Source organism: Blennius ocellaris (assembly GCF_963422515.1).
Source record: "Blennius ocellaris genome assembly, chromosome: 12".
NCBI lineage: Eukaryota > Metazoa > Chordata > Actinopteri > Blenniiformes > Blenniidae > Blennius > Blennius ocellaris.
Window position 1 is genome coordinate 19713693 of NC_137661.1, and position 25046 is coordinate 19738738.

The 25046-nt window shown below is 38.3% G+C and overlaps 2 protein-coding genes across 2 annotated transcripts; both read left to right on the plus strand.

Moving 5' to 3' along the window:
* Positions 1-949: 949 nt before the first annotated feature.
* LOC308137536 (uncharacterized protein) lies at positions 950-11216 on the plus strand (the record flags this gene model as incomplete). The annotated part of the gene is made up of 19 exons (XM_080506289.1): positions 950-1141; positions 2240-2405; positions 2491-2643; positions 2728-2888; positions 2962-3138; positions 3238-3376; positions 3884-4071; positions 4166-4307; positions 4958-5128; positions 5721-5808; positions 6957-7218; positions 8280-8445; positions 8531-8683; positions 8768-8928; positions 9002-9178; positions 9278-9416; positions 9985-10172; positions 10264-10405; positions 11041-11216. 19 exons carry the CDS (start codon positions 950-952, stop codon positions 11214-11216), a joined length of 3141 nt encoding a protein of 1046 aa, XP_080362415.1.
* Positions 11217-13879: 2663 nt separating this feature from the next.
* On the plus strand, positions 13880-24322 carry LOC308137537 (uncharacterized protein; the record flags this gene model as incomplete). Its single annotated transcript, XM_080506290.1, has 18 exons — positions 13880-14071; positions 15135-15300; positions 15386-15538; positions 15623-15783; positions 15857-16033; positions 16133-16271; positions 16840-17027; positions 17119-17260; positions 17896-18068; positions 18308-18315; positions 19927-20188; positions 21250-21415; positions 21501-21653; positions 21738-21898; positions 21972-22148; positions 22248-22386; positions 22955-23377; positions 24016-24322. The coding sequence occupies 18 exons, from the start codon at positions 13880-13882 to the stop codon at positions 24189-24191; spliced, it is 3156 nt and encodes a 1051-aa protein (XP_080362416.1). The 3' UTR covers positions 24192-24322.
* Positions 24323-25046: the final 724 nt, after the last annotated feature.

Consider the following 25046-nt stretch of genomic DNA (forward strand, 5'->3'; position numbering starts at 1 on the left):
ATAATTGCCAGTTATTGCTTTAAATAGTAAAGGTTTTATTTGCTAGCAGTTTGAAATTGCTAATGCAAATAATAAGCCATGTACTCTGCTAGTTACTACAAGGTAATAATGGATGGCTGTCAACGCAGTAATTAGTTATTTTAACTAAAGTTAAGTAACTGGAAAAGTAGTAAATTTAGTATCAGTTACTATTACCTATGACAATAATTGAGTACTGATTTTCAATAACAATCATTTTACTGTGTAAACCAGTAACTATAATTGTAATAAAGGAGTGATAGCAAATAAAGTAATGGTTTGATCATTTAAAAGTATCTTTAAACCATAACTGCAATCAAGTGCTGATTTTCAACTAGTAAAGTAACTCCAGGACTATTTTAAAGCAGTGACTAGTGACTATATCTGTAGTGTATCTATGATAAAGTTTAGATTTTCAGTTCTTAGTCAAGTGGATAGTCAAATTGTCACTGACTCAAAACTGAATCTAAGTGATCTAAAGTTTCATGTTCTTAATAGTAAGATACATGTTGTTTTACTATTATTGTATAAAGGTTAATGTCTGAAAAGCTTGAGATTTTGTTTAGCCAGAATCATAAGATGATGATGTTAAATATCATATATTTTGTATTTGTTTCAGATTTTTGGAAAAAAAAAAAAAAATTATAAAACCCGGACCATTGGTTTCTGAGGGGATATTGAACATGCAGTCGCCTTGTCGTCAGGGTGTGGGAGTATCAGGAGTATCAGGAGTAACCACGGTGAAGGGAATGAAAGGAATAAAGTAGGCGTGGCTCGGTGCCAGTTACATAAACACCTGTGTGCAGATGTGGACTCTGTCTGGACTACAAAGAGTAAGAATTAAAAGTCAACTTGCTGAAGAAAAGTCACGTCGAGCAAGAAGGAAACACGAACAGCTGCAGTCTCTCTCTTCATTTGTCTTCCTTCAATCATGTGGCTTTCTGACATCCTGCTGAGTTTCGACCTGAAGAGCCTGCTGCTGTTTGTTGTGCTTTTCCTGCTGATCGCAGATTATCTGAAAAACAAGAAGCCACCGAACTTCCCCCCAGGACCTCTGGCTCTCCCCGTTGTGGGGAACACACTGAGTGTGGACAGCAAACATCCATACGTTTACTTTACCAAGGTACGTGTGGGTTTAATTTTCACAATATCATGTTTAAGGTTGAATGCTGTTATTCTGTCCAGTGGTTAAATGAACGCTGCTGCTGGACTCTCTTTATTTAAACTAGTGACTGAGACTGTTCATATATATGAGCAAGTGGTGATATCATAATGAACATGTCCTCATGGTTCTGTTGTTCTCTTCAACATCTTCATCATTTCAATGTAATCAGTCCACCCACCATCAAAGCTCTGCCCTATCAGATATAATAAAAAAATGTTCTTTGCTCTTTTATTGACATATCTGAGATTATTTATTTATTTATTTATTTAGATTTTTTTAATTAAAAGACAGTGAAACAATCATGCTAGTACCACTACTACTACTAATAATAATAATATGATAATATGATAAAGCGTTAAAAAAAAACCAATAATAATATTACATATAAAATATTATTAACCAATCAATTATACTACTACTACTACTACTACTACTACTACTACTACTAATAATAATAATAATTATTATTATTATTATTATTATAATAATGTTTTTTATTATTAAAAAAACAGTAGTGCATATTTGCAGTGTAAAATTGAGTAGGAAGAAGCAACTTTCTTATCCAGCAATATACCCCATAGAAACGATCTATTCTAATTAATTAAACATCCAATCCCTAAAACCTTCCCTCAAGCACTCTATCAGTGCCATCAATATCAATCATATCGTACTGTGCTTTACATTTATCTTTGTTATATCTTGTGATAACATCTTTATATAGCTTTTTATAATGCTTAATATATATGCTGTGTTTAGAGTTGTATTGTGGTAACAGGTTGTTGCTGACCAAACTGTCCCAACAGTCACTAGAAAATTAACCTCAAAAAGTTTTTTCACACTTACACAAATGTCAATAAATATTGAAAAATCAGGATAAATTAGACTCAGTGAAGACTCATCATCACTCCGGTTGAACAATTATGCATAAAAATCACATTCGGGCAATAATTTCACAACATGTTAAAAGCACATCTCATAAAAGTCTTTTACTTTTACTACTTTATGTTACAGTGCATTGTGCTTCTCAAGATATTGTTTATGTCATATTGTCCACAGTTGGCCAAGGAGTATGGGAATGTCTTCAGTGTCCGTCTTGGTAGTGAAAAGGTGGTGTTTGTCTGCGGGTACAAGATGGTGAAGGAAGCCATCGTGTCCCAAGCAGAGAACTTTGTTGACCGGCCGCGTAGCGCTGTGGCTGACAGGTTTTACAACGGAAGCTCAGGTGTGAAAATCTCCACGTTGCTTCTCCTGCTGCACACAGAAAATCATGGTCTTCAGCTATTAAACCCTTCATGCTTTCTGTCTAGATGGTTTGTTCATGAGCAGCGGTGAGAAATGGAAGAGACAACGACGCTTTGCCTTGTCCACCCTGCGCTCCTTCGGCCTGGGCAAAAACACGATGGAGCAGAGCATCTGTGAGGAGCTGCAGTTCCTGTGGGAAGAGATGGAGAAGGAGAAAGGTGTTTTACATTGATCAGCTCATACTCCTGTACAAGCAGGAGAATCCTCTCAGGTTTCTCAAACAGTGGTTTCTTCTCCTTTAGGTGGTCTTTTCACACCAGCAGGCCTCTTTAACAACGCTGTATCCAACATTGTTTGCCAGCTGGTGATGGGGAAAAGGTTTGACTACTGTGACCACAACTTCCAGCTCATGCTGAAGTATTTGTCTGAGGCACTTCAGCTTGAGGGAACCATCTGGGGTCTGGTATGTTCACAATGTCACTGGAGTTTAGTGACATTCAAATGCTTCTCTCATCATTTTTCTTTCATTCCGGCAGCTCTATGAGTCAATACCTGGACTAATGAAACACCTGCCCGGTCCTCACAACAGAATGTTCAGCCACTACGAAAATGTGATGAAATTTGTTAATGATGAAGTGAAGAGGCACAAGAAGGACCTGGACCACAACAATCCCCGAGACTACATTGATGCTTTCCTCATTGAGATGAAGAATGTATGATTACAACGTCTTTGAACTCGACATTTGTTTTCATTCAAGCTGCCAGTTTGTTCACTAATCATCTAATGTGTCCACTCTGTATCTTCTTTATAGCACAAAGAGTCGGACCAGGGTTTTTGTGAAATCAACCTGGTTCTGTGCTCTCTGGATCTCTTCCTGGCTGGAACAGAAACGACCTCCACTACTTTGCTGTGGGCTTTGGTTTACCTCATCAGAAACCCTAATGTCCAGGGTGGGTGGCATGTCAGAGAGTAACAATCTCTGTAGTGTGAACAAAATAACTCCAGTGCTCAGAAAGAAAAGTGTAGCAGGAACCGACTCTCCTGAGTGCAGACTGAAATGTGCTGAGGCCAGTTACTCTTCACACTGAACTTTGAATGTCATGATAGAGAGAAAATATCAGTTTATCATTGGAAAACCACAAAGATTATCTTTGTACCAAAGTTCATTATTCCTTCTTGTAAATATTTCTTACCTCATATGGTTCAGCAGTAATGTTGGGTTTTGGCTATTGATAAAGATTAATAATTATCAAAGATAGTTCATATTTATTTGATTACAAATGGAATCTGATGTGCATCAGATTATGGGGCACCACCTGTTTAACAGGAAATTATAGCCATATTTGGTCATATGTCCCATAAGAAACACAAAACAATTAATTTGGAATTTGAATGACATTTTAAACATAAAAGGGAAGTTGCTCTCCCTTTTGAGAAAATCCTTTAACCCTCTTCAGAGAAAGTCCAGGAGGAGATAGATGCAGTGATCGGCCAGACCAGACAGCCCACCATGGCGGACAGACCCAACATGCCCTACACTGACGCGGTCATCCACGAGATCCAGAGGCTCGGAAACATTGTTCCTTTGAATGTGATGAGGAAAGCGGCTCAGGACACCATGCTGGGCGGCTACTACATACCAAAGGTCCCTTCAGTGTTCAGCTATTTGAAGTAGAGGTGTTTAGTTGGATGCGGCAGTTCCTTGTTGTCATCATGTGTTGTTTTTTTTCTATTTTCAGGGTACATCCTTGATGCCCATGTTGACCTCGGTGCTGTTTGATGAGACTGAATGGGAGACTCCAGACTCCTTTAACCCCGGGCACTTCCTGGATTCTGAGGGAAAGTTTGTGAAGCGAGAAGCATTTCTGCCTTTCTCTGCAGGTACAGTGCTTCAACACCACACTAACACTGAAAGCAGGACTACAGGTGGCAAGCAAATAAGTATTTATACTTTCTTTCTATATTTTCCGGTATCTGTCCTTAAATATTCCTCTGACAGCATTTTACTTGAACTCCCTTTATTTGAATACAAAGATCTCCTCATTCCCTATTTCACAGTTACAGTGAAAACAGGTAAAACACAACATCCCTCACTGATTTTCCAATGTGATATAAACTACCAAACCTTGCTATATCACAATATCTTTCTCGGTTTCTCTGAAGAGAAAAATGGAGTATATTGGAATTTTGTGGGTTGCTTTGACATTGTTTCCTTGTTTATGAGCATAGTAAAATATCTCCCTTCATATCATGTGCAACAAAGAAACATATTATTCTGTGGAAACTGCCAGTCAAACTCCAGATTAAATACATACTTCATAGTTCCTTGAAAATATTTGTGTAAATTCATATTGCTGGGCCTGTACAGTATGATTGGTCACTCTAAAATATGATGCTCACAATTGAATTAAAGAACGTTTTATTTATTTATTTATTTATTTTTATCATTTCCAACTCTGTCTGTGAGGTGTCTGCATAGTGTTCACTATCTCTTAAACCTGAGTGTGTTTGTGTATTTGTGGCTCTTTCAGGGAAACGGGTGTGTCTTGGAGAGGGCCTCGCCAAGATGGAGCTGTTCCTGTTTTTGGTGGGATTGCTGCAGAGTTTCTCTTTCAGTGTTCCTGAGGGAGTCGAACTGAGTACAGAAGGCGTGACTGGAACCACACGTGTACCTCACCCCTTCAAAGTTCACGCCAAGATTCGCTGAATGACAAAACATCTAACCAAATACCCTTCGACATAAACCAAGGAGAGCTTATAATAATAATAATTTGTAAAAAACACATTGGTGTAATCTGAGTAGAAATACTTCTGTCCGGTCACCATGACATAATTTTTTCACCATCCTGCATTTAGTTATAAAACATGTGAGCATCATTGTTGTTATTGTAATTTTTTTCCAAATGAATGTGGTTTAGCTATGTTGCTGCTGCACACAGATGCAGAGGTGAGAGCTTCTTGTCTCCATTCATCATTGGTTTACTTTGGTTTACACAATAAACATGTACTCATTTTAATGGTCAATGAAAAAACTGGGTTGGTGCATCATGTAACACACCTGGTTGTGAGTCGTCAAACTGCTGAGCAATGGCTTTTGTTGCCAGCAGGCCTGCCTATGCAGACATACAGATAATGCATTGTGCATATCGGGCCTCATTCTATTAACAGTTGCAGCACAATAGGTTTCGCTGCGATCCTCCATGAGCAGATCACACAACTTTTATTTTAATTCCAACAAACTGAAATACCATTAACTCAGTTTAAGTGTTAAGAGACATCGACTGACCCCCACAGTGACAGCACCACAAATGAGTAACAACAACACTGTGATGATCCACACCTCGCTCCAGCACCGCATCTGCCCTCACGGACACTCCTGCAGGTAATCAACTAATTGATTGCTCCCACATGTTAAGCCCTGCAGTGAGGCGGGTCTGGTGCCAGAAGATTGTGTCTCTTGTATGAGTAACATCTGTGAATGCACTCTACGGCTTCCCTCTACAAGCGTCCTCGGCCAGCCTCCTCGCCGTGCAGCTCTCCCTGCTGCTGTCCTTCCGTCTGCGTACTCTGCATCCCGGAGTCTCTGTTTCCTCGTCTCCCAGGTCCTGGTTCACAATAAAATCACTGCCAATTGCACCTGTTCTGCCTCCTGGTCTGCTTCTGGGTTTCAGGACTACACGCACCGGCTCTCAGCCGAAACAAACACAATGCTGCAGCTATGAGTGAAGCTTAAAGAGCAACATACTTTACCAAGTAACTACTTACGTTTTACATTCAGTAATGAGTAACTAGTTTACTTTTTAAAGCAGCAACTAGCCACTTCAAATGTAGCATATACTGTATATTTTCAATATCTATGGATGTATAAATTACTATATACAGCAGTAACTTGATACTGCATAAGTCTAATTAAGTATTACATTTCGGCTGCAAGTAGAGTAACTCCTCTTTTATTTTGAACCAGTAACTTTAGATAGCAAGGATCTATTTTTTTCACTCGTTTTTGAAAATTACTTGACATCATAATTACCAGTTATTTCTTTGAATAGTTAAGGATTTATTTACGAGTCATTTGAAATTGCTAATTGAAATAATAAAGAACATACACTGCTAGTTGCTACAAGGTAATAATGGATGGCTGTTAAAGCAGTAAATGGCTACTATAACAGATTCATTTTAAGTACCGGTAACTGAAAAAGTAACTAGTTTAGTATTTAAATCAGTTACTATTATTAATGGCAATAATTTAGTACTGATTTTCAGTAACAAGTTAAAGCAATCATTTTACTGTGTAAACAGATTTTTGGAGGAAAAAAAAGATAAAACCCGGAGCATTGGTTTCAGAGGGGACACCGAACATGTACAGTCGCCTTGTCATTGCAATGTGGGAGCATCAGGAGTAACCGGAGTAAAGGGAATAAAGGAAATAAAAGGAGGTGTGGCTTGGCACCAGTTACGTAAACACCTGTGTGCAGATGTGGACTCTGTCTGGACTACAAAGAGTAAGAATTAAAAGTCAACCTGCTGCAGAAAAGTCACGTTGAGCAAGAAGGAAGCACGAACTGCTGCAGTCTCTCTCTTCATTTGTCTTCCTTCAACCATGTGGCTTTCTGACATCCTGCTGAGTTTCGACCTGAAGAGCCTGCTGCTGTTTGTTGTGCTTTTCCTGCTGATCGCAGATTATCTGAAAAACAAGAAGCCACCGAACTTCCCCCCAGGACCTCTGGCTCTCCCCGTTGTGGGGAACACACTGAGTGTGGACAGCAAACATCCATACGTTTACTTTACCAAGGTACGTGTGGGTTTAATTTTCACAATAACATGTTTAAGGTTGAATGCTGTTATTCTGTCCAGTGGTTAAATGAACGCTGCTGCTGGACTCTCTTTATTTAAACTAGTGACTGAGACTCTGTTCATATATATGAGCAAGTGGTGATATCATAATGAACATGTCCTCATGGTTCTGTTGTTCTCTTCAACATCTTCATCATTCCAATGTAATCAGTACACCCACCATCAAAGCTCTGCCCTATCAGACATAATAAAAAAATATGTTCTTTGCTCTGTCATTGACAGATCTGAGATTATTTATTTAATTAATTAGATTTCTTTTAATTAAAAGACAATGAAACAATAATGCTAGTACCACTACTACTACTAATAATAATATGATAAAAAGCAAAACAAATAAATAAATATTATTACATGTAATATATAATAAACCAATCAATACTACTACTACTACTACTACTACTACTACTACTACGAATAATAATAATAATAATAATAATAAACAGTAGTGTATATATGCAGTCTAAAAATGAGTTGGAAGAAGCAACTTTCTCATCCAGCAATATACCCCATAGAAACGATCTAGTCTAATTAATTAAACATCCAATCCCTAACACCTTCCCTCTAGCACCCTATCAGTGCCATCAATATCAATCATATCATACTGTGCTTTACAGTAATCTTTGTTATATCTTGTGATAACATCTTTATATAGCTTTTTATAATGCTTAATATATATGCTGTGTTTAATCTTTTCACACAGTTTATACTATTTCTATTCAGAGTTGTTTAGCAAACTGTCCCAACAGTCACTAGAAAATTAACCTCAAAAAGCATTTTCACACTTACACAAATGTCAATAAATATTGAAAAATCAGGATCAATCAGACTCAGTGAAGAGTCATCATCCCTCCGGTGGAACAATTATGCCTGAAAATCACATTCAGGAAATATTTTCACAACATGTTTAAAGCACATCTCATTAAATTGTTTTACTTTTACTACTTTATGTTACAATGCATTGTGCTTGTCAAGATATTGTTTATGTCATATTGCCCACAGTTGGCCAAGGAGTATGGGAATGTCTTCAGTGTCCGTCTTGGTAGCGAAAAGGTGGTGTTTGTGTGCGGGTACAAGATGGTGCAGGAAGCCATCGTGTCCCAAGCAGAGAACTTTGTTGACCGGCCGCACACCGCTGTGGCTGACAGGCTTTACAACGGAAGCTCAGGTATGAAAATCTCCACATTCCTTCTCCTGCTGCACACAGAAAATCATGGTCTTCAGCGATTAAACCCTTCATGCTTTCTGTATAGATGGTCTGTTCGCGAGCAATGGTGAGAAATGGAAGAGACAACGACGCTTTACCTTGTCCACCCTGCGCTCCTTCGGCCTGGGCAAAAACACGATGGAGCAGAGCATCTGTGAGGAGCTGCGGTTCCTGCGGGAAGAGATGGAGAAGGAGAAAGGTGTTTTACATTGATCAGCTCATACTCCTGTACAAGCAGGAGAATCCTCTCAGGTTTCTCAAACAGTGGTTTCTTCTCCTTTAGGTGGTCTTTTCACACCAGCAGGCCTCTTTACCAACGCTGTATCCAACATTGTTTGCCAGCTGGTGATGGGGAAAAGGTTTGACTACTGTGACCACAACTTCCAGCTCATGCTGAAGTGTATGTCTGAGGCCATTCAGCTTGAGGGAACCATCTGGGGTCTGGTATGTTCACAATGTCACTGGAGTTTAGTGACATTCAAATACTTCTCTCATCATTTTTATTTCATTCCGGCAGCTCTATGAATCAATACCTGGACTAATGAAACACCTGCCAGGTCCTCACAACAGAATGTTCAGCCACTACGAAAATGTGATCAAATTTGTTAATGAGGAAGTGAAGCGGCACAAGCAAGACCTGGACCACAACAATCCCCGAGACTACATTGATGCTTTCCTCATTGAGATGAAGAATGTATGATTATAACGTCTTTGAACTCAACATTTGTTTTTCTTTAAGCTGCCAGTTTGTTTACTAATCATCTATTGTGTCCACTCTGCATCTTCTTTATAGCACAAAGAGTCGGACCAGGGTTTTTATGAAACCAACCTGGTTCTGTGCTCTCTGGATCTCTTCCTGGCTGGAACAGAAACGACCTCCACTACTTTGCTGTGGGCTTTGGTTTACCTCATCAGAAACCCTGATGTCCAGGGTGGGTGGCATGTCAGAGAGTAACAATCTCTGTAGTGTGAACAAAATAACTCCAGTGCTCAGAAAGAAAAGTGTAGCAGGAACCGACTCTCCTGAGTGCAGACTGAAAGGTGCTGAGGCCAGTTACTCTTCACACTGAACTTTGAATGTCATGACAGAGAGGAAATATCAGTTTATCATTGGAAAACCACAAAGATTATCTTTGTACCAAAGTTCATTATTCATTCTTTTAATGATTTCTTACCTCATATGGTTCAGCAGTAATGTTGGGTTTTGGCTATTGATCACATTTAATAATTATCAAAGATATTTATTATTTATTTTATTACAAATGGAATCTGATGTGCATCAGATTATGGGGCACCACCTGTTTAACATGAAATTACAGCCAAATTTGGTCATTTGTCCCATAAGAAACACAAAACAATTACTTTGGAATTTGAATGACATTTTAAACACTTTCTGTTTCTTTGGTTCAGTTTTATTCGTTCAAGTGTGTGTAACATTGTAACAACTCTGTACCCATGAAGTAACTCTCAGTTTTGAGAAAATCCTTTAACCCTCTTCAGAGAAAGTCCAGGAGGAGATAGATGCAGTGATCGGCCAGACCAGACAGCCCACCATGGCGGACAGACCCAACATGCCCTACACTGACGCGGTCATCCACGAGATTCAGAGACTAGGAAACGTTGTTCCTTTGAATGCGATGAGGAAAGCGGCTCAGGACACCATGCTGGGCGGCTACTACATACCAAAGGTCCCTTCAGTGTTCAGCTATTTGAAGTAGGGGTGTTTAGTTGGATGTGGTAGTTCCCTGTTGTCATCATGTGTTTATTTTCTATTTTCAGGGTACATCATTGATGCCCATGTTGACCTCGGTGATGTTTGATGAGACTGAATGGGAGACTCCAGACTCCTTTAACCCCGGGCACTTCCTGGATGCTGAAGGAAAGTTTGTGAAGCGAGAAGCATTTCTGCCTTTCTCTGCAGGTACAGTGCTTCAACACCACACTCACACTGAAAGCAGGACTACAGGTGGCAAGCAAATAAGTATTTGTACTTTCTTTCTGTATTTTCATGTATCTGTCCTTAAATATTCCTCAGACAGCATTTTACTTTAACTCCCTATATTTGAATACAAACATCTCCTAATTCCCTATTACACAGTTACAGTTAAAACAGCTATAATACAATATCCCTCAATATGATATAAACTACCAAACCTTGCTATATCACAATATCCTTCTGGGTTTCTCTGGAGAAAAAAATGGAGGATATTGGAATTTTGTGGGTTGCTTTGACATTGTTTCCTTGTTTATGAGCATAGTAAAATATCTCCCCTCATATCATATGCAACAAAGAAACATATTATTCTGTGGAAACTGCCAGTCAAACTCCAGATTAAATACATGCTTTATAGTTCCTTGAAAATATTTGTATAAATTCATATTGCTGGGCCTGTACAGTATGTTTGGTCACTCTAAAATATAATGCTCACAATTGAAGTTAAGAACTTTTTATATATTTATTTATTTTTATCATTTCCAACTCTGCCTGTGAGGTGTCTGCATAGTGATCAATATCTCTTAAACCTGAGTGTGTTTGTGTATTTGTGGCTCTTTCAGGGAAACGGGTGTGTCTTGGAGAGGGCCTCGCCAAGATGGAGCTGTTCCTGTTTTTGGTGGGATTGCTGCAGAGTTTCTCTTTCAGTGTTCCTGATGGAGTCGAACTGAGTACAGAAGGGGTGTCTGGATTCACACGTGTACCTCACCCCTTCAAAGTTCATGCCAAGATTCGCTGAATGACAGAACATCTAACCAAACACCCTTCGCTCTAAACCAAGGAGAGCTTATAATAATAATAATTTGAAAAAAACCCATTCATGTAATCTGAGTAGAAATACTTCTGTCCGGTCACCATGACATATAATTTTTTCACCATCCTGTATGTAGTTATAAAACATGTGAGCACAATTGTTGTTGTTATTGTCAATTTTTTCTAAATGAATGTGGTTTAGCTATGTTGCTGCTGCACGCAGATGCAGAGGTGAGAGCTTTTTGTCTCCATTCATCATTGGTTTACTTTGGTTTACACAATAAGCATGTAATCATTTTAATGGTCAATGAAAAAACTGGGTTGGTGCATCATGTGACACACCTGGTCGTGGGTCGTCAAAGTGCTGAGCAATGGCTTTTGTTGACAGCAGGCCTGCCTATGCAGACACACAGATAATGCATTATGCATATCGGGCCTCATTCTATTAACAGTTGCAGCACAATAGGTTTCGCTGCGATCCTCCATGAGCAGATCACGCAACTTTTATTTTAATTTCAACAAACTGAAATACCATTAACTCAGCTTAAGTGTTAAGAGACATCGACTAACCCCACAGTGCTGACAGCACCACGAATGAGTAACAACAACACAATGCTGCAGCTATGAGTGAAGCGTGAGGAGTAAAAGACTTTACCAAGTAACTACTTATGTTTTACATTCAGTAATGAGTAACTCATTTACTTCTTAAAACAGCAACGAGCCACTTCAACTGTAGCATATTCTGTATATTTTCAATACCTATGGATATATAAATTACTATATACTGCAGTAACTTGATACTGCATCAGTCTAATTAAGTGTTACATTTCAGCTGCAAGTAAAGTAACTCCTATTTTATTTTGAAGCAGTAACTTTAAATAGCAAAGGACCTATTTCTTTCACTTGTTTTTGAAAATTACTTGACGTCATAATTACCAGTTATTGCTTTGAATAGTAAAGGATTTATTTACTAGCAATTTGAAATTGCTAAGTGAAATATTAAAGCACATACACTGCTAGTTACTACAAGGTAATAATGGATGGCTGTTAAAGATGTAAATAATTACTATAACTAACAGATTAATTTTAATTAACTGAAAAAGTAGCTAATTTAGTATTTAAATCAGTTACTATTATTGATGACAATAATTGAGTGCTGATTTTCAAAAACAAGTTAAGAAATCATTTTACTGTGTAAACCAGTAACTATAATTGGAAAAACAGACTGATAACAAATAAAGTAATGGTTTGCTAATTTAAAAGGATTTTAAGCCAAAACTGCAATCAAGTGCTGTTGTTCAACTAGTAAAGTAACTCCAGAACTGTTTTTAAGCAGTGACTAGTGACTATATCTGTAGTGTATATATGATAAAGTTTAGATTTTAAGTTCTTAGTAAAGTGGATAGTCAAACTGTCACTGACTCAAAACTGAATCTAAGTGATCTAAAGTTTCATGTTCTTATTTGTAAGATACATGTTGTTTTACTATTATTGTATAAAGGTCAATGGCTTTGAAGCTTGAGATTTTGTTTAGCCTGAATCATAAGAAGATGATGATGTTAAATATCATATATTTTGTATTTGTTTGAGATTAAAAAAATAATAATAAATAAATTATAAAACCTGGAGCATTGGTTTCTGAGGGGATACTGAACATGCAGTCGCCTTGTCGTCAGGGTGTGGCAGTATCAGAAGCATCAGGAGTAACCGGAGAAACCGGATTAAAGGGAATAAAAGGAATAAAGGAAACACAACAAACACAATGCTGCAGCTATGAGTGAAGCTTAAGGAGCAAAAGACTTTACCAAGTAACTACTTACGTTTTACATTCAGTAATGAGTAACTAGTTTACTTTTTAAAGCAGCAACTAGCCACTTCAACTGTAGCATATACTGTATATTTTCAATATCTATGGATGTATAAATTACTATATACAGCAGTAACTTGATACTGCATAGGTCTAATTAAGTATTACATTTCGGCTGCAAGTAGAGTACCCCGGTAACTCCTCTTTTATTTTGAAGCAGTAACTTTAAATAGCAAAGGATCTATTTTTTTCACTCGTTTTTGAAAATTACTTGACATCATAATTACCAGTTATTGCTTTGAATAGTTAAGGATTTATTTACGAGTCATTTGAAATTGCTAATTGAAACAATAAAGCACATACACTGCTAGTTACTACAAGGTAATAATGGATGGCTGTTAAAGCAGTAAATGGCTACTATAACAGATTCATTTTAAGTAACTGAAAAAGTAACTAGTTTAGTATTTAAATCAGTTACTATTATTAATGGCAATAATTTAGTACTGATTTTCAGTAACAAGTTAAAGCAATCATTTTACTGTGTAAACAGATTTTTGGAGGAAAAAAAAGATAAAACCCGGAGCATTGGTTTCTGAGGGGACACCGAACATGTACAGTTGCCTTGTCATTGGAATGTGGGAGCATCAGGAGTAACCGGAGTAAAGGGAATAAAAGGAGGTGTGGCTTGATCCCAGTTATGTAAACACCTGTGTGCAGATGTGGACTCTGTCTGGACTACAAAGAGTAAGAATTAAAAGTCAACCTGCTGCAGAAAAGTCACGTTGAGCAAGAAGGAAACACGAACAGCTGCAGTCTCTCTCTTCATTTGTCTTCCTTCAATCATGTGGCTTTCTGACATCCTGCTGAGTTTCGACCTGAAGAGCCTGCTGCTGTTTGTTGTGCTTTTCCTGCTGATCGCAGATTATCTGAAAAACAAGAAGCCACAGAACTTCCCCCCAGGACCTTTGGCTCTCCCCGTTGTGGGGAACACACTGAGTGTGGACCGCAAACATCCATACGTTTACTTTACCAAGGTACGTGTGGGTTTAATTTTCACAATAACATGTTTAAGGTTGAATGCTGTTATTCTGTCCAGTGGTTAAATGAACGCTGCTGCTGGACTCTCTTTATTTAAACTAGTGACTGAGACTCTGTTCATATATATGAGCAAGTGGTGATATCACAATGAACATGTCCTCATGGTTCTGTTGTTCTCTTCAACATCTTCATCATTCCAATGTAATCAGTACACCCACCATCAAAGCTCTGCACTATCAGACATAATAAAGAAAAATGTTCTTTGCTCTGTCATTGACAGATCTGAGAATATTTATTTAATTAATTAGATTTTTTTTATTAAAAGACAATGAAACAATAATGCTAGTACCACTACTACTAATAATAATAATATGATAAAAAGCAAAACAAATAAATAAATATTCTTACATGTAATATATAATAAACCAATCAATACTACTACTACTACTACTACTACTACTACTACTACTACGAATAATAATAATAATAATAATAATAAACAGTAGTGTATATATGCAGTCTAAAAATGAGTTGGAAGAAGCAACTTGCTTATCCAGCAATATACCCCATAGAAACGATCTAGTCTAATTAATTAAACATCCAATCCCTAACACCTTCCCTCTAGCACCCTATCAGTGCCATCAATATCAATCATATCATACTGTGCTTTACAGTAATCTTTGTTATATCTTGTGATAACATCTTTATATAGCTTTTTATAATGCTTAATATATATGCTGTGTTTAATCTTTTCACACAGTTTATACTATTTCTATTCAGAGTTGTTTAGCAAACTGTCCCAACAGTCACTAGAAAATTAACCTCAAAAAGCATTTTCACACTTACACAAATGTCAATAAATATTGAAAAATCAGGATCAATCAGACTCAGTGAAGAGTCATCATCCCTCCGGTGGAACAATTATGCCTGAAAATCACATTCAGGAAATATTTTCACAACATGTTTAAAGCACATCTCATTAAATTGTTTTACTTTTACTACTTTATGTTACAATGCATTGTGCTTGTCAAGATATTGTTTATGTCATATTGCCCACAGTTGGCCAAGGAGTATGGGAATGTCTTCAGTGTCCGTCTTGGTAGCGAAAAGGTGGTGTTTGTGTGCGGGTACAAGATGGTGCAGGAAGCCATCGTGTCCCAAGCAGAGAACTTTGTTGACCGGCCGCACACCGCTGTGGCTGACAGGCTTTACAACGGAAGCTCAGGTATGAAAATCTCCACATTCCTTCTCCTGCTGCACACAGAAAATCATGGTCTTCAGCGATTAAACCCTTCATGCTTTCTGTATAGATGGTCTGTTCGCGAGCAATGGTGAGAAATGGAAGAGACAACGACGCTTTACCTTGTCCACCCTGCGCTCCTTCGGCCTGGGCAAAAACACGATGGAGCAGAGCATCTGTGAGGAGCTGCGGTTCCTGCGGGAAGAGATGGAGAAGGAGAAAGGTGTTTTACATTGATCAGCTCATACTCCTGTACAAGCAGGAGAATCCTCTCAGGTTTCTCAAACAGTGGTTTCTTCTCCTTTAGGTGGTCTTTTCACACCAGCAGGCCTCTTTACCAACGCTGTATCCAACATTGTTTGCCAGCTGGTGATGGGGAAAAGGTTTGACTACTGTGACCACAACTTCCAGCTCATGCTGAAGTGTATGTCTGAGGCCATTCAGCTTGAGGGAACCATCTGGGGTCTGGTATGTTCACAATGTCACTGGAGTTTAGTGACATTCAAATACTTCTCTCATCATTTTTATTTCATTCCGGCAGCTCTATGAATCAATACCTGGACTAATGAAACACCTGCCAGGTCCTCACAACAGAATGTTCAGCCACTACGAAAATGTGATCAAATTTGTTAATGAGGAAGTGAAGCGGCACAAGCAAGACCTGGACCACAACAATCCCCGAGACTACATTGATGCTTTCCTCATTGAGATGAAGAATGTATGATTATAACGTCTTTGAACTCAACATTTGTTTTTCTTTAAGCTGCCAGTTTGTTTACTAATCATCTATTGTGTCCACTCTGCATCTTCTTTATAGCACAAAGAGTCGGACCAGGGTTTTTATGAAACCAACCTGGTTCTGTGCTCTCTGGATCTCTTCCTGGCTGGAACAGAAACGACCTCCACTACTTTGCTGTGGGCTTTGGTTTACCTCATCAGAAACCCTGATGTCCAGGGTGGGTGGCATGTCAGAGAGTAACAATCTCTGTAGTGTGAACAAAATAACTCCAGTGCTCAGAAAGAAAAGTGTAGCAGGAACCGACTCTCCTGAGTGCAGACTGAAAGGTGCTGAGGCCAGTTACTCTTCACACTGAACTTTGAATGTCATGACAGAGAGGAAATATCAGTTTATCATTGGAAAACCACAAAGATTATCTTTGTACCAAAGTTCATTATTCATTCTTTTAATGATTTCTTACCTCATATGGTTCAGCAGTAATGTTGGGTTTTGGCTATTGATCACATTTAATAATTATCAAAGATATTTATTATTTATTTTATTACAAATGGAATCTGATGTGCATCAGATTATGGGGCACCACCTGTTTAACATGAAATTACAGCCAAATTTGGTCATTTGTCCCATAAGAAACACAAAACAATTACTTTGGAATTTGAATGACATTTTAAACACTTTCTGTTTCTTTGGTTCAGTTTTATTCGTTCAAGTGTGTGTAACATTGTAACAACTCTGTACCCATGAAGTAACTCTCAGTTTTGAGAAAATCCTTTAACCCTCTTCAGAGAAAGTCCAGGAGGAGATAGATGCAGTGATCGGCCAGACCAGACAGCCCACCATGGCGGACAGACCCAACATGCCCTACACTGACGCGGTCATCCACGAGATTCAGAGACTAGGAAACGTTGTTCCTTTGAATGCGATGAGGAAAGCGGCTCAGGACACCATGCTGGGCGGCTACTACATACCAAAGGTCCCTTCAGTGTTCAGCTATTTGAAGTAGGGGTGTTTAGTTGGATGTGGTAGTTCCCTGTTGTCATCATGTGTTTTTTTTCTATTTTCAGGGTACATCATTGATGCCCATGTTGACCTCGGTGATGTTTGATGAGACTGAATGGGAGACTCCAGACTCCTTTAACCCCGGGCACTTCCTGGATGCTGAAGGAAAGTTTGTGAAGCGAGAAGCATTTCTGCCTTTCTCTGCAGGTACAGTGCTTCAACACCACACTCACACTGAAAGCAGGACTACAGGTGGCAAGCAAATAAGTATTTGTACTTTCTTTCTGTATTTTCATGTATCTGTCCTTAAATATTCCTCAGACAGCATTTTACTTTAACTCCCTATATTTGAATACAAACATCTCCTAATTCCCTATTACACAGTTACAGTTAAAACAGCTATAATACAATATCCCTCAATATGATATAAACTACCAAACCTTGCTATATCACAATATCCTTCTGGGTTTCTCTGGAGAAAAAAATGGAGGATATTGGAATTTTGTGGGTTGCTTTGACATTGTTTCCTTGTTTATGAGCATAGTAAAATATCTCCCCTCATATCATATGCAACAAAGAAACATATTATTCTGTGGAAACTGCCAGTCAAACTCCAGATTAAATACATGCTTTATAGTTCCTTGAAAATATTTGTATAAATTCATATTGCTGGGCCTGTACAGTATGTTTGGTCACTCTAAAATATAATGCTCACAATTGAAGTTAAGAACTTTTTATATATTTATTTATTTTTATCATTTCCAACTCTGTCTGTGAGGTGTCTGCATAGTGATCACTATCTCTTAAACCTGAGTGTGTTTGTGTATTTGTGGCTCTTTCAGGGAAACGGGTGTGTCTTGGAGAGGGCCTCGCCAAGATGGAGCTGTTCCTGTTTTTGGTGGGATTGCTGCAGAGTTTCTCTTTCAGTGTTCCTGAGGGAGTCGAACTGAGTACAGAAGGGGTGTCTGGATTCACACGTGTACCTCACCCCTTCAAGGTTCACGCCAAGATTCACTGAATGACAGAACATCTATCCAAACACCCTTCGCTCTAAACCAAGGAGAGCTTATAATAATAATAATTAGAAAAAAACCCATTCATGTAATCTGAGTAGAAATAATTCTCTCCGGTCACCATGACATATAATTTTTTCACCATCCTGTATGTAGTTATAAAACATGTGAGCACAATTGTTGTTGTTATTGTCAATTTTTCAAAATGAATGTGGTTTAGCTATGTTGCTGCTGCACACAGATGCAGAGGTGAGAGCTTTTTGTCTCCATTCATCATTGGTTTACTTTGGTTTACACAATAAGCATGTAATCATTTTAATGGTCAATGAAAAAATTGGGTTGGTGCATCCTGTAACACACCTGGTCGTGGGTCGTCAAAGTGCTGAGCAATGGCTTTTGTTGCCAGCAGGCCTGCCTACGCAGACACACAGATAATGCGTTGTGCATATCGGGCCTCATTCTATTAACAGTTGCAGCACAATAGGTTTCGCTGCGATCCTCCATGAGCAGATCACACAACTTTTATTTTAATTTCAGCAAACTGAAATACCATTAACTCAGCTTAAGTGTTAAGAGACATCGACTGACCCCCACAGTGCTGACAGCACCACGAATGAGTAACGACAATATAATGCTGCAGCTATGAGTGAAGCTTAAGGAGCAAAAGACTTTGCCAAGTAACTACTTGTGTTTTTCATTCAGTAATGAGTAACTAGTTTACTTTTTAAAGCAGCAACGAGCCACTTCAACTGTAGCATATACTGTAGTTTTTTCAATACCTATGGATATATAAATTACTATATACTGCAGTAACTTGATACTGCATAAGTCTAATTAAGTATTACATTTCAGCTGCAAGTAAAGTAACTCCTATTTTATTTTGAAGCAGTAACTTTAAATAGCAAAGGAATTATTTCTTTCACTTGTTTTTGAAAATTACTTGACGTCATAATTACCAGTTATTGCTTTGAATAGTACAGGATTTATTTACTAGCCATTTGAAATTGCTAATTGAAATATTAAATAACATACACTGCTAGTTACTACAAGGTAATAATGGATGGCTGTTAAAGCTGTAAATAGTTACTATAACTAACAGATTAATTTTAATTAACTGAAAAAGTAGCTAATTTAGTATTTAAATCAGTTACTATTATTGATGACAATAATTGAGTACTGATTTTCAAAAACAAGTTAAGCAATCATTTTACTGTGTAAACCAGTAACTATAATTGGAAAAACAGACTGATAACAAATAAAGTAATGGTTTGCTAATTTAAAAGGATTTTAAGCCATAACTGCAATCAAGTGCTGTTGTTCAACTAGTAAAGTAACTCCAGAACTGTTTTTAAGCAGTGACTAGTGACTATATATGTAGTGTATATATGATAAAGTTTAGATTTTAAGTTCTTAGTAAAGTGGATAGTCAAACTGTCACTGACTCAAAACTGAATCTAAGTGATCTAAAGTTTCATGTTCTTATTTGTAAGATACATGTTGTTTTACTATTATTGTATAAAGGTCAATGGCTTTGAAGCTTGAGATTTTGTTTAGCCTGAATCATAAGAAGATGATGATGTTAAATATCATATATTTTGTATTTGTTTGAGATATAAAAAAAAGATTAAAATATTATAAAACCTGGAGCATTGGTTTCTGAGGGGATACCGAACATGCAGTCGCCTTGTCGTCAGGGTGTGGCAGTATCAGAAGCATCAGGAGTAACCGGAGTAACCGGATTAAAGGGAATAAAAGGAATAAAGGAGGTGTGGCTTGATCCCAGTTACGTAAACACCTGTGTGCAGATGTGGACTCTGTCTGGACTACAAAGAGTAAGAATTAAAAGTCAACCTGCTGCAGAAAAGTCACGTTGAGCAAGAAGGAAGCACGAACTGCTGCAGTCTCTCTCTTCATTTGTCTTCCTTCAACCATGTGGCTTTCTGACATCCTGCTGAGTTTCGACCTGAAGAGCCTGCTGCTGTTTGTTGTGCTTTTCCTGCTGATCGCAGATTATCTGAAAAACAAGAAGCCACCGAACTTCCCCCCAGGACCTCTGGCTCTCCCCGTTGTGGGGAACACACTGAGTGTGGACAGCAAACATCCATACGTTTACTTTACCAAGGTACGTGTGGGTTTAATTTTCACAATAACATGTTTAAGGTTGAATGCTGTTATTCTGTCCAGTGGTTAAATGAACGCTGCTGCTGGACTCTCTTTATTTAAACTAGTGACTGAGACTCTGTTCATATATATGAGCAAGTGGTGATATCATAATGAACATGTCCTCATGGTTCTGTTGTTCTCTTCAACATCTTCATCATTCCAATGTAATCAGTACACCCACCATCAAAGCTCTGCCCTATCAGACATAATAAAAAAAAAAGTTATTTGCTCTGTCATTGACAGATCTGAGATTATTTATTTAATTAATTAGATTACTTTTAATTAAAAGACAATGAAACAATAATGCTAGTACCACTACTACTAATAATAATAATATGATAAAAAGCAAAACAAATAAATAAATATTATTACATGTAATATATAATAAACCAATCAATACTACTACTACTACTACTACTACTACTACTACTACGAATAATAATAATAATAATAATAATAAACAGTAGTGTATATATGCAGTCTAAAAATGAGTTGGAAGAAGCAACTTTCTCATCCAGCAATATACCCCATAGAAACGATCTAGTCTAATTAATTAAACATCCATTCCCTAACACCTTCCCTCTAGCACCCTATCAGTGCCATCAATATCAATCATATCGTACTGTGCTTTACAGTAATCTTTGTTATATCTTGTGATAACATCTTTATATAGCTTTTTATAATGCTTAATATATATGCTGTGTTTAATCTTTTCACACAGTTTATACTATTTCTATTCAGAGTTGTTTAGCAAACTGTCCCAACAGTCACTAGAAAATTAACCTCAAAAAGCATTTTCACACTTACACAAATGTCAATAAATATTGAAAAATCAGGATCAATCAGACTCAGTGAAGACTCATCATCCCTCCGGTGGAACAATTATGCCTGAAAATCACATTCAGGCAATAGTTTCACAACATGTTTAAAGCACATCTCATTAAATTGTTTTACTTTTACTACTTTATGTTACAATGCATTGTGCTTGTCAAGATATTGTTTATGTCATATTGCCCACAGTTGGCCAAGGAGTATGGGAATGTCTTCAGTGTCCGTCTTGGTAGTGAAAAGGTGGTGTTTGTGTGCGGGTACAAGATGGTGAAGGAAGCCATCGTGTCCCAAGCAGAGAACTTTGTTGACCGGCCGCGTAGCGCTGTGGCTGACAGGCTTTACAACGGAAACTCAGGTATGAAAATCTCCACATTCCTTCTCCTGCTGCGCACAGAAAATCATGGTCTTCAGCGATTAAACCCTTCATGCTTTCTGTCTAGATGGTCTGTTCGCGAGCAATGGTGAGAAATGGAAGAGACAACGACGCTTTGCCTTGTCCACCCTGCGCTCCTTCGGCCTGGGCAAAAACACGATGGAGCAGAGCATCTGTGAGGAGCTGCAGTTCCTGCGGGAAGAGATGGAGAAGGAGAAAGGTGTTTTACATTGATCAGCTCATACTCCTGTACAAGCAGGAGAATCCTCTCAGGTTTCTCAAACAGTGGTTTCTTCTCCTTTAGGTGGTCTTTTCACACCAGCAGGCCTCTTTAACAACGCTGTATCCAACATTGTTTGCCAGCTGGTGATGGGGAAAAGGTTTGACTACTGTGACCACAACTTCCAGCTCATGCTGAAGTATTTGTCTGAGGCACTTCAGCTTGAGGGAACCATCTGGGGTCTGGTATGTTCACAATGTCACTGGAGTTTAGTGACATTCAAATACTTCTCTCATCATTTTTATTTCATTCCGGCAGCTCTATGAATCAATACCTGGACTAATGAAACACCTGCCAGGTCCTCACAACAGAATGTTCAGCCACTACGAAAATGTGATCAAATTTGTTAATGAGGAAGTGAAGCGGCACAAGCAGGACCTGGACCACAACAATCCCCGAGACTACATTGATGCTTTCCTCATTGAGATGAAGAATGTATGATTACAACGTCTTTGAACTCGACATTTGTTTTCCTTCAAGCTGCCAGTTTGGTCACTAATCATCTAATGTGTCCACTCTGTATCTTCTTTATAGCACAAAGAGTCGGACCAGGGTTTTTATGAAACCAACCTGGTTCTGTGCTCTCTGGATCTCTTCCTGGCTGGAACAGAAACGACCTCCACTACTTTGCTGTGGGCTTTGGTTTACCTCATCAGAAACCCTGATGTCCAGGGTGGGTGGCATGTCAGAGAGTAACAATCTCTGTAGTGTGAACAAAATAACTCCAGTGCTCAGAAAGAAAAGTGTAGCAGGAACCAACTCTCCTGAGTGCAGACTGAAAGGTGCTGAGGCCAGTTATTCTTCACACTGAGCTTTGAATGTCATGATAGAGAGAAAATATCAGTTTATCATTGGAAAACCACAAAGATTATCTTTATACAAAAGTTCATTATTCATTCTTGTAAAGATTTCTTACCTCATATGGTTCAGCAGTAATGTTGGGTTTTGGCTATTGATCAAATTTAATAATTATCAAAGATATTTATTATTTATTTTACTACAAATGGAATCTGATGTGCATCAGATTATGGGGCACCACCTGTTTAACAGGAAATTACAGCCAAATTTGGTCATTTGTCCCATAAGAAACACTGAACAATTACTTTGGAATTTGAATGACATTTTAAACACTTTCTGTTTCTTTGGTTCAGTTTTATTCGTTCAAGTGTGTGTAACATTGTAACAACTCTGTACCCATGAAGTAACTCTCAGTTTTGAGAAAATCCTTTAACCCTCTTCAGAGAAAGTCCAGGAGGAGATAGATGCAGTGATCGGCCAGACCAGACAGCCCACCATGGCGGACAGACCAAACATGCCCTACACTGACGCGGTCATCCATGAGATCCAGAGACTAGGAAACATTGTTCCTTTGAATGGGATGAGGAAAGCAGCTCAGGACACCATGCTGGGCGGCTACTACATACCAAAGGTCCCTTCAGTGTTCAGCTATTTGAAGTTGAGGTGTTTAGTTGGATGTGGTAGTTCCCTGTTGTCATCATGTGTTTTTTTTTTCTTTTTTCAGGGTACATCCTTGATGCCCATGTTGACCTCGGTGATGTTTGATGAGACTGAATGGGAGACTCCAGACTCCTTTAACCCCGGGCACTTCCTGGATGCTGAAGGAAAGTTTGTGAAGCGAGAAGCATTTCTGCCTTTCTCTGCAGGTACAGCGCTTCAACACCACACTCACACTGAAAGCAGGACTACAGGTGGCAAGCAAATAAGTATTTGTACTTTCTTTCTGTATTTTCATGTATCTGTCCTTAAATATTCCTCAGACAGCATTTTACTTTAACTCCCTATATTTGAATACAAACATCTCATAATTCCCTATTACACAGTTACAGTTAAAACAGCTATAACACAATATCCCTCAACATGATATAAACTACCAAACCTTGCTATATCACAATATCTTACTCAGTTTCTCTGACGAGAAAAATGGAGTATATTGGAATTTTGTGGGTTGCTTTGACATTGTTTCCTTGTTTATGAGCGTAGTAAAATATCTCCCTTCATATCACATGCAACAAAGAAACATATTATTCTGTGGAACCTGCCAGTCAAATAATTGCAGATTAAATACATACTTCATAGTTCCTAGAAAATATTTGTGTAAATTCATATTGCTGGGCCTGTACAGTATGTTTGGTCACTCTAAAATATAATGCTCACAATTGAAGTAAAGAACGTTTTATTTATTTATTTATTTTTATCATTTCCAACTCTGTCTGTGAGGTGTCTGCATAGTGATCACTATCTCTTAAACCTGAGTGTGTTTGTGTATTTGTGGCTCTTTCAGGGAAACGGGTGTGTCTTGGAGAGGGCCTCGCCAAGATGGAGCTGTTCCTGTTTTTGGTGGGATTGCTGCAGAGTTTCTCTTTCAGTGTTCCTGAGGGAGTCGAACTGAGTACAGAAGGGGTGTCTGGATTCACACGTGTACCTCACCCCTTCAAGGTTCACGCCAAGATTCACTGAATGACAGAACATCTATCCAAACACCCTTCGCTCTAAACCAAGGAGAGCTTATAATAATAATAATTAGAAAAAAACCCATTCATGTAATCTGAGTAGAAATAATTCTCTCCGGTCACCATGACATATAATTTTTTCACCATCCTGTATGTAGTTATAAAACATGTGAGCACAATTGTTGTTGTTATTGTCAATTTTTCTAAATGAATGTGGTTTAGCTATGTTGCTGCTGCACGCAGATGCAGAGGTGAGAGCTTTTTGTCTCCATTCATCATTGGTTTACTTTGGTTTACACAATAAGCATGTAATCATTTTAATGGTCAATGAAAAAATTGGGTTGGTGCATCCTGTAACACACCTGGTCGTGGGTCGTCAAAGTGCTGAGCAATGGCTTTTGTTGCCAGCAGGCCTGCCTACGCAGACACACAGATAATGCGTTGTGCATATCGGGCCTCATTCTATTAACAGTTGCAGCACAATAGGTTTCGCTGCGATCCTCCATGAGCAGATCACACAACTTTTATTTTAATTTCAGCAAACTGAAATACCATTAACTCAGCTTAAGTGTTAAGAGACATCGACTGACCCCCACAGTGCTGACAGCACCATGGATGAGTAATGACAATATAATGCTGCAGCTATGAGTGAAGCTTAAGGAGCAAAAGACTTTGCCAAGTAACTACTTGTGTTTTTCATTCAGTAATGAGTAACTAGTTTACTTTTTAAAGCAGCAACGAGCCACTTCAACTGTAGCATATACTGTAGTTTTTTCAATACCCATGGATATATAAATTACTATATACAGCAGTAACGTGATACTGCATAAGTCTAATTAAGTATTACATTTCAGCTGCAAGT